The sequence below is a fragment of the Euprymna scolopes genome, chromosome 6 (assembly GCF_053919585.1).
Source record: "Euprymna scolopes isolate OS-2025 chromosome 6, ASM5391958v1, whole genome shotgun sequence".
In the NCBI taxonomy this organism is placed as follows: Eukaryota; Metazoa; Mollusca; class Cephalopoda; order Sepiida; family Sepiolidae; genus Euprymna; species Euprymna scolopes.
The window spans coordinates 150,607,956-150,618,179 of record NC_136487.1 but is presented as its reverse complement, the minus strand read 5'-3'; the positions used below and the strand labels follow the sequence as shown (position 1 = coordinate 150,618,179).

The 10,224-nt window shown below is 35.2% G+C and overlaps 1 protein-coding gene across 1 annotated transcript in view; it reads left to right on the top strand.

The window, feature by feature from the left end:
- The first annotated feature begins 622 nt into the window (after positions 1 to 622).
- The window catches only part of LOC145278041 (uncharacterized), a 75,148-nt gene continuing 65,546 nt past the window's right edge, over positions 623 to 10,224 (top strand). The window contains exon 1 of the mRNA XM_080130263.1: positions 623 to 893. Coding sequence (XP_079986389.1) covers positions 830 to 893 — 64 coding nt within the window. The 5' untranslated portion in view covers positions 623 to 829. The remainder of the gene's footprint in view (positions 894 to 10,224) is intronic.

Sequence of the window (10,224 nt, the reverse complement as noted above, 5' to 3'; positions counted from 1 at the left end):
ATATATATATATATATATATATATATATACAAATGCATACGTGTGTGTGTGTGTGTGTGTGTGTGTGTGTGTGCACGCGCGTGTGTGTGTTATGACATATATATTACGCCATAGCAAAGTTTAAAGGGAGAAGGGAAACTATTCCCGGGCAACGCAGGGTACGTGCAACTAGTATGTATATATCTATCTATCTATCAATCTATCTATCTATCTATATATCTATATATATATATATATATATATATATATATATATATATATATATATAGAGAGAGAGAGAGAGAGAGAGAGGGGGGGCGTGGAGGGGAGAAGATGATGAAATCGGAAATCGATGAAGCTTTCATCGTATCTTAAGCAATTCCGGATTTCTTTTTTAATCCGAGAAATCCAAAGTTTGCAGGCGACGTTTTACTTTTTTTAGCCGATTAACACTGAATCATTATTATGTAAATCTCATCTTCTGATTATCGAAATCATTAGGCGAACATCACACAACACCCGCCGCCGCCGCCACCACCTCCCCCCCATTTTCTTTTCTTTGTTTCTTTTTATTTATTTATTTATTTTCGGTGTGCGCCTACAACAACCACCAAAGAAGCGCACCGCGCATCAGTACTAACACGTGACCCACCCTCAAAACCACCACACCCTGCTGGACATCGCCAATTCAATTGCTTCTAGTTTTGGGGGAAAAGAGCAGTTACAATCGCGTCTTTCCAGTGGCTGGATCTGCGTATCTTTTGGCTTTCGTCTTCAACATATATAAAATCTACATAAATATTTATACATATATATATGTTATATATATGATATACAAACATACACAGTCATGGAGTTATTAAATTTGGTTATACTAACCATATTCGGTTTGATGGTCAATACTTATATTGTTGGTAAGTTTTATTTTTATTTTGTAACCGTCCTTAACAATGACAATGTGCATTTTACGTCTCCTACAGCTTTTAGTAAACGAGAGAATTGTAAGAATTGAATCCTTGGTTTCAGACTTGATAAAGACCAGTTACGGTGGAAATAAGTTATTGTCTTATATATGCTCACGTTACTCACCATGTTGCGTAGAATATATATTCAATGATTCATATTGATAAGTTCAACATTTAGCATTTTACCAATACATATTGATTACGTTCACGCGCATGCGCCGATCCTTAAAACACGTATTATTAAAAATAACTCAAAATTTTATTTAATAACAATTATATTACGTTTTTGAATTTTTTAGATGAGGATTGGTTATTTGTATTATTTGGATTCATCGGACTACTGTTCTCATCTTGAGTATGATTTTCACAACGTTTCGGTCGATGAAACCTCCGACCTTCTTCAGGCATATCTTGTCCAACTCGGGAATGTTTCTGTTGAACTCGGGAATTTGGACGGAATCTCGAACAGAACCCTTTATTTACTTCACGGTGTAGCATGCGGATCCGTGGCACAGTGGTTAAAGTATTTTTTGGGGAAAAAATCAGTTGTAAAAGTGTTATTCTCCCGAAGGTTGAAAGATCAATTCTCAGTGTGGGCGACCGAAAAATACAATTGCGAATTCAGTAGGGCTTCTTTCCAATAATGGCCGATGAAACAAGAGCCTGATACCCCCATGAAGTAAATTAAGGTTTTCGTTCAAAATTCCGTCCAAATTCCCGAGTTCGACAAGATACACCTGAAGAAGGTCGAAGATTACATCGACAGAAACATTGTGAAAAATGATACTCAGGATGAGAACAGCAGTCCGATAAATCCAAATAATACGAACGATTATTTTCTCTAAATTATTTTGAAATAGTTGTTGTGGCGTGAGTGCGGATGTGCGTGGATGCATCATTTAAATGCCGAGAATATATATCCCAAAATTCATAAATATATATATTCCAAAATTCATAATATGTTCATAAAAACTTTTCAAGAAAAATCTTAATACATATGCGTTCTATATATGTATTATATGCATTATCCAACTGTACTGACATGCAGAAGTTCAAGTGTAATGTGAACAGACACCTTGCTGCCTAACTTCCTATATTGCACCCCTGTAACTTATGCCCCCTACACCAAAATGCCAATGTTCCTTGTTTGGGGTGAAAATGTAATTAAAAAAAAAAAGGTCAAAAACACGAAAACCTCACTTCAAAGGTGATAATCAAAGAAAAATATCCCCCCAAAGCATCTTGTATTACGTTGAAAAGTAAAATATATATATACATATAAATATATATATATATATATATTAGTTTTTAAGCCAATATATATATATATATATATATATATATATATATATATATATATATATATATATATATATATATATATATATATATATATAAAAAAGAAGAAGAGAAAGGCCAGAATAAAATGCAAATATAGAAAAAGCTGGCGTAATAACATTGAGATATGAAACGAGAATGAAGGAATAGGATAATATGGTAAAAATAATTAAAAGTAGGTGCAAAATATATAAGGGTAAATCGGAAGGGTAGTTCACTTTTATTTTTTTTTTATCTAATTATATATGTATTTCCGTATCCCTTGTTAACTGTCTCTATCTCTTTTCCTTCTTCTTTCTCCACGTTCTCATCTACCTTCCCTGTCTTTTCTTCTTTTCATTATTTGCTTTTCTTTAATGATCCCCACGATCGCTTCTCAGCCTTTTTGGCCGAGATCAGTGTAGTATCTGTTCCGGCAGATGCTGCAAGCTATGACTAGCAAAGACCAGATGTGGGGGCAACCCCACATGCCTGACCTTTAACCAGCTCCCATTTCCCACCTCTCGGGAGCTGGTCCCCTTTTTCCCTTCCCCCTCCCTTCACTCCTCACATTAAAAATTGGCCTTGTGCCTAATTTGCTCGGTGGGGGAGCAAATAAATACCATCTGTTCCGGCAGATACTGCAATCAAAGACCATACGTGGGGGCAACCCCACATATAAGACCATTGCTCGTGTAACAATCAGTTATTGGTCAATGTAGGGGAAACCCTTCATACTAATTGTCACTATCCAGTTTCCCTACTCTCCGGGGAGCTGTTCCCCATTTCCCTAATCTCTCCACATTAAAAAACGGCCTTGTGACTAATTTCTCAATGGGGAAGCAAATAAATACTTTTTTTTTTTAATGATCACTATTATTTCATATTGGCCCATTTTTTTTTTTTTTTTTTTTTACTATTACCTACATATATACTGCCCGGCCAATATCTGTCTATCTATATATATATATAAAAGTGAACGTGTCTGTCTGTCTGTCTGTCTGTCTGTCTGTCTGTCTGTCTGTGTGTCTGTGTGTCTGTCTGTGTACATTTCCCTACGCAATAACTCTGTCAATTTTTAGTCTATAGACTCGAAATTTGAAATACCGGGTACTGAGATTTGGGAAAATCGATGTGACGGGTGTCAGTCAGAAATTTGGCTGTTAAGGGGTCAAATTTCAACGATTTGACCTTTAAGAACTCTACCAAACTCCTCCGACAATTTTTGGGCTAGACACTTGAAATTTTAGATATAGGTTCCTTGAACATGGATCTAACTTAATAAAGTGATTTGAGCCCGAAACAATACATTTTAAGGGGTCATAATAGGGGTCAAAGTTTTAAAAAATTAACCATTTTTTTTTGTTTTTTTGCTTTTTTTTTTGCACAGCATACACCTCCAAACACCCGAGCAAGGGGTCAAAGTTCAACGATTTGACCTTTGAGAATTCTACCAAACTCCTCCGCCAATTGTGAGTCTAAACACTTGAAACTTTAGATATAGGTTCCTTGGACATGGATATAACTTAATAACTTGATTTGAGTCCAAAACAATAAATGTTAAGGGGACATAATAGGGGTCAAAGTTTAAAAAAATTGACCGCTTTTTCTTTTTCTTTTTTTTTTCTCAACATACACCTCCAAAACACCCGGGCAAGGCAACGCCGGGCTGAAATGCTAGTACCCAATAAACCAAATGTAAGAGAGATACAAACAAAACAATTGCACGTAAAAGTTTAGAGTCTTAAAAAGACTCGCACTTAAATATCCTCCCTTTGGAATGTATGAGATAGTGGTTTTATGTCTGGCATCCGGTAGGATGCCATATCTCCATCTAGAACAAAATAAGAAAACTAAAAAAAAAAAAAGAAAAAAAGAAAGAAAGAAAAGGAAACGGGTTATTTGATTAGGATTATCTACGTTTGTTTACTGACAAAGCTGTCTTACATAATGAGGAGCAGCTGAGCGCCCACCCCTGACATCTACTCAAAGCTGGATTAGGTCCAGTTTAGACGAAAGGGACTCGGCGACTGGTTTGCATACAATATAGATTAACGAAATAACAATGCACGCATTTACATATTTTCTAAATGATATAATTTGCTAGTTCGTCTGTTCTTAGAGAATGCAAAAATCGCATGCGCCACGTTAAGTAACTATACCTATTTTTTTTTTTTACATAGGCATCACCACTTATCAAGGCCCAGAAGCCACTCAAGTATAAGGGTTAAAGAGTGTACAGTAGTCAATTGGACAATATAGTAATCTATATTAATGGAAATTCGGTAAATTTGTTAACTTAAGTGGAACGGCTCATCAAAAACTTGTTTACGTTAGACTTGAAGACAACCGCATTGTAGTCAGCTGGAAAGCAGGAAAGCGGAAGACAGTTCCACAAACGTGCAGTTCTAAGAAAGAAGCTTTGTTTATAGAATCTACGTTTAGGTTTAGGCACATATAAAGAGTGGAGGAATTATTGATAGTGTTTTCAGCTAGACACGTGTTTCTCGTGAAAGTTTGACGAGGGAGAGACCATAGATTGAAGCTCAGTCGAACACTTGCCATGAAAATAACGATAAAGCAAAGACAAACTCGCAACGTCTCTTCTGTAAGAAAGAGGTTGCAGGGAAGAGAAATGGACATCTCCTACGAGGAAACGACATGTTCTCCCGCTCAACAATGGTTGCTAACATCAACGTCGTGTACTGTGGATTTCTTCATCTTCTCCTCCACCTGTGTCGTCGTTACCCACATTAGCGGCTGCCGAGGGGATGCGCACGAGTTCACAAAATAAAATAAAACAGAGCACAAAACGAAAACAAAAAAAATTCTGGCACATTTCCTATTTATCTGTTGGACTATGGGTGCGTGTGTCACACCGTCGACCCTCTACACAGCTAAAGTCCATAACTTTATATAACTTATATAGTCGTCTGCCAAGGCCGTGTTGGTCAGTTGACTTCATCTCATTTCGAACTGCTCCGAGCTATAACTGTATGGAACTAGAAACCGTCCTCAATGCAAAACTACCCTTGCAAATTCAAGAATGTCCATAAACTGTCCGTAACAATTGTAAACTGTCGCAAAACTCATTGCTACTTCTGAAACTGCCCGTAAACTAACTCTAAATATATCTGCATTGATTCGCCGCCACACCTTGATTAACAATCCTATTTCAGTTCCCTTTTATGTAAGTAGGTAAACAACTTCCTATATGTTTGTTTTACTGATTTTATTACATATTATTATTTCTAACACATTTTTAGAGACACTACCATTCTCGATGCACTTTTGACAGGAGCTCAATGATGCATCTTTGCTTCTGATGCACATCAATGCAGAGGTTGCTTTCTTAGAGTTTCATACTGTCAATATCTGTAACAGAGAGATGAAAATTTCAGGTCATAAGTTCAGTCATCATTTCTTCCGATCTGTCTGGACGGAATAAAAAAAATAGGAGGCGTTACTTTTGGAACACTCCTTGTATAGCATTAAATTCAAATAATACTTCTGAATCCTACCGTAAACATAACTACACTCTATACCGTATCGACATAAATTCTAACCAGAGTCTGTAAAAAACGCTCTCATTCCAAGTACTTGAAAAATATGCGTAAGCAAATGTTTAAAAGCAATAAGCAATATTATAATTAGTGTTAGGACGATTAATCAGAATCAGAATCAAGAATCGAAAAAACCGGAACTTTTGAGGGTATCGGAATCGGAAAAATTTGTATATATTTTCTGATGCTAAAAATGATTATTTTCAGTGTTTTTAGTTGTTTATTTTTAAGTTAAAACTTAATTTTCAACGGTCCGTATTAATGAAAAATGATAAATATTTATTGATTTTAAACTACCAGATAAACAAAATCCTATAGATCATCTCCATGAGTATATTTTTACGTTTAGGAAATTATATGTACATATTTAATTTTTTTTGTTGTTTTTTGTTTGTTGCGGTAACTTTCCTTAAAAAAACAACAACTCTATATTCAGAAATTTAAAAGAATCCGGATCAGAATCGGAAATTTAGAACGAATTAGTAATTGTATTGGAATCGGGGAAAATATTGGAATCGTCCCATCATTGATCATAATAAAGATATTTATCTCTCTCCCACGAGTCGAAAAGTAGAATTTGAAAAGTTAGCGCTCTAGAAGAAAAAAAAAACACTCTAGCCTGCAAAATATACCTGGAAAGCATCTTCAGTGTTCCCCGGTATAAGCACCTTAACAATAAACAAAGGGAAAACGTAACGTCTGAGAAGGTAGACCTCTTATAACTTTACAGGACTAGAAACATACCTTTGTCAATAGGGAACAAACCGTCTCAACAATTACCTAGTCTCCGTTCACCTCGGTGCCGGGGAAACATCTGGCATCAATTCGATCTAAATATAAGGAAAACAATTTTGTTAAAAGTAAATCGAATAGAAATGTAAAACATAGTTTATAAATGTTATGTTATAGAGGAACATACATGATATACAGGATCAACTAAGTGCTGTTTTAAACACAGCTATAAAAAATATATATATAACGGCTTTCAAAATAAAGACTAACATGTACTAGCATTACTAGCTAAATGTGTTAAAAATGACATAAAATAACGCTCAATTCGAATGGAAATGATAAATCAAACTAATATAATCATATAATAACGCCCAAGGATAATTTAGTTAATATAAAACAAGAAATACTACAAAATTGTCGGCATCGATCTATATAATATCTGGAATGTTTTCGTTTTTGTTTTTCATTTAATAATTTTTTTAATAGTATTTGATCAACATTTCTGAGGTGCCATGATACAAACACTGCTTTTTCTTTTAAAAAACTCGAAACAGTTTTTCATAGGAAACAACTGATAAACCCTATTCTGGATATATGGAGTAAATTCTTTAGATTAAAAAAACGAATGCAGGAATTAAAAGTCATGAATTGACTTACAAACAAAGGAATATCCCAACGAAAGCCTTAAAAGTTTTTTTATATAGATTTAAAGGTTGAAAAACTAACAAGATATATAATTTTCTTGGTTGTTTCGTGTGTACGAAACAGACAGTCAAGTTATATGGAACTTGTGAAGTTTGAAAAATGAATGACGATCATTCGACTAAGAATCAAACACATTAGTAATATACATGCTTTTTTTTTTACAAAAAATAACCCCTTTAGAAATATAGATATAATGAAATGGTATAATTAAGCAAATGTTTGCTTGAATAAAAAAAATTGCCGCCTAAATACTCACAGAAAAATTTAATCCACAATCATGACCTTATTTTATATTTATTTAAAAAAATTTATATATTGGCGAATTTTTATATTTACTTTTTCCATATGCGTCTTACATCTTACACACACGTTTCACTGTTCATTTAAACAATGCTGCCATCACACAAATCATCGAAGACAAGTAAATATTATATGCGGTCACATAAAAGTGGATAGAATTAAAAGGACAAAATGATGAATCATTGATTTTAACAATTTTAAGGAAATATACATATATAGGGAATGTATACCTAAAAGTATGCATTTTTATATTCACACGAAGTATATATATAAATTCGTTTTTAAGCGTGTGTTTTGATGTTCATATTAAAATCCCTTTCTCTATTTATTTAAAAAGAAAATACAATTTGCAGAAGATCTAACTAATTTGCATATTCTTTTAAACATTCATTTTAATTAATTCCCTATTAGTTTCTTCAGTTTTCTTATGGGATGATCATCTTTAGTTAACTATTACGTGTAATTATATTCATGCAGATGTTCTATATGATTTATACTTGCATAATATTTGCGTAAAAAGTTTATAGTAAACACAAAATTGTTTCCATATATATATATATATATATATATATATATATATATATATATATATATATATATATATATACATATATATATATATATATATATATATATATTCAATTTTCACCCCAAACAAGGCACAGTGCCACTTTGAAGCAGGGGGCTACTATTAGGGACTTAATTAGCGGGGTCATTATGAAGGGAGATGAGTAGAAAAATGTTTGTTAACATTACACTTGAACGTCTGCATATCGTTGCAGTTGGGAAAGCAGAACCCCGGAAGGGAGTTCCAAAGACCCGCAGTTCTGGGGAAGAAACTATTGGAGTAAAAGGCTTTCATGCACCTAGGGATCTCCACTGTAAAGGGATGAGACTTAGTAGCTTGCCGGGTTTGTCGGGGGCAGTTACGTCGGGGAGGTACAAGTGTTTGCAGTTCGCCAGAGCATTCACCATTAAAGTATTTGTAGAACAGGCAGAGGGATCCAACATCTCGTCGATGGGACAGAGGCTGAAACCTAGATGACAGTTCAGGACCTATCAGGTTGGCGACTCTCTTTTGAACCCTGTCCAGGAGCGAGAGACAAGCAGCAGATGCACCAGCCCAGATGTGACAACAGTACTCCATACATGGGCGAATGGTTGCCTTATATAGGTATAGGATACTGTCAGGCGTAAGTAGTTTTCTAGCACGGTAGAGGGAGCCAACCTTCCTTGCAGCAGCCTTGGCAATGCTCTCAATGTATCTATTCCAGTTCATATTCCCTGTAAACGTTAGGCCGAGGAGTTTAAAAGAAGTAGTTTCAGGCAATGTGTTCTTGGCCATTGCTATTGGTGGTAGAGAAGGTTTCTTGTAGTTATTGAAGGAAACAAGCTTAGTCTTAGCAGCATTGAATGTGACCAACCATTTTTGTCCCCATTCCACTACGGATTGGAGGTCATCCTCTAGTGTTTCTGCCATTTCCTTGGATATGTGTTCATTTGTTTTCCCCTCATATCTGTTATAGAGAGTGGTGTCATCGGCAAATATACCCATCTCCGGAACAATTTTATCAGGGAGGTCATTTATGAATATCAGGAATAATAGAGGTCCAAGGATAGACCCCTGAGGTACTCCCGCATTTATGTCATATTGTTTGGATGTACGACCGTCGAGGACAACTTTGATTTTTCTATTACTTAAGAAGGATTTAATTACATTATGAATTCTTCCAGTGATTCCATATGATCTGATTTTCCTTAGAAGACCATCGTGCCATACCCTGTCAAAAGCCTTAGATATATCAAGGGCCACCGCTCTACCGTCCCCTGTTTTGTCCAATTAACGATATATACGTTTAGAAACTACAGTTAAGATATCTGCTGTTGAACGGGCTTGCCTGAATCCATATTGTTTGTCAGTCAGGAGTTTAGCAGCTGTTAGGTGCTGAACTAGGGCTTGATTAACTAAGGACTCAAATATTTTGGCGAAAAGCGGGAGGAGGCTAATGGGGCGATAATTTAGTGGGTCAGTTCTTTCACCAGAATTCTTGAAGACTGGTACCACAAAGGCGGTTTTCCAGCAGTCGGGAAAACAAGATTCGTTAAGGCATTTATTGTAAAGTTTGGACAGAACTGGAGCAACCTCGGCAGAGCATTTTTTTAATAGCACAGCCGGGATGAGATCTGGTCCACATGCTTTTGAGGTGTCTAGGGTTTTTATAATAGCATGTACCCGAGAAGGGGTGATTTTCAAATATATATTTTTGTTTTTCAAATGGTTGATTTTCAAATATCTATTTTTGTTTAAAAAATTTTGCCTACCAAACTCCTAGAGTTTTTAGTCTACAGACATGAAACTTTATATATAAGGTATTTGAATCCTTGCGAAACTTTATATTTGGGTTTTCGCCCGGAAAAATCGGCGCAAAATTGTTAAAATTAAAAAAAATGAAATTTACCAGGTGAAGGTCGAACGACGCCATTACGAACGCATAACGTAGTAGCTATTGGTTCATGTTTTAATTATTAACCTTGCAGCAAATATGTCTTCATGGCCCAGTCATTGGCGGTAGAGGAAAAATTAAGTCGTAAGTTTAAGGTTTTGGTTTCGATTCTCGGTGGTAGCGCACGAATCTTTATTTTAAAAAAAAACTTTTTAAATC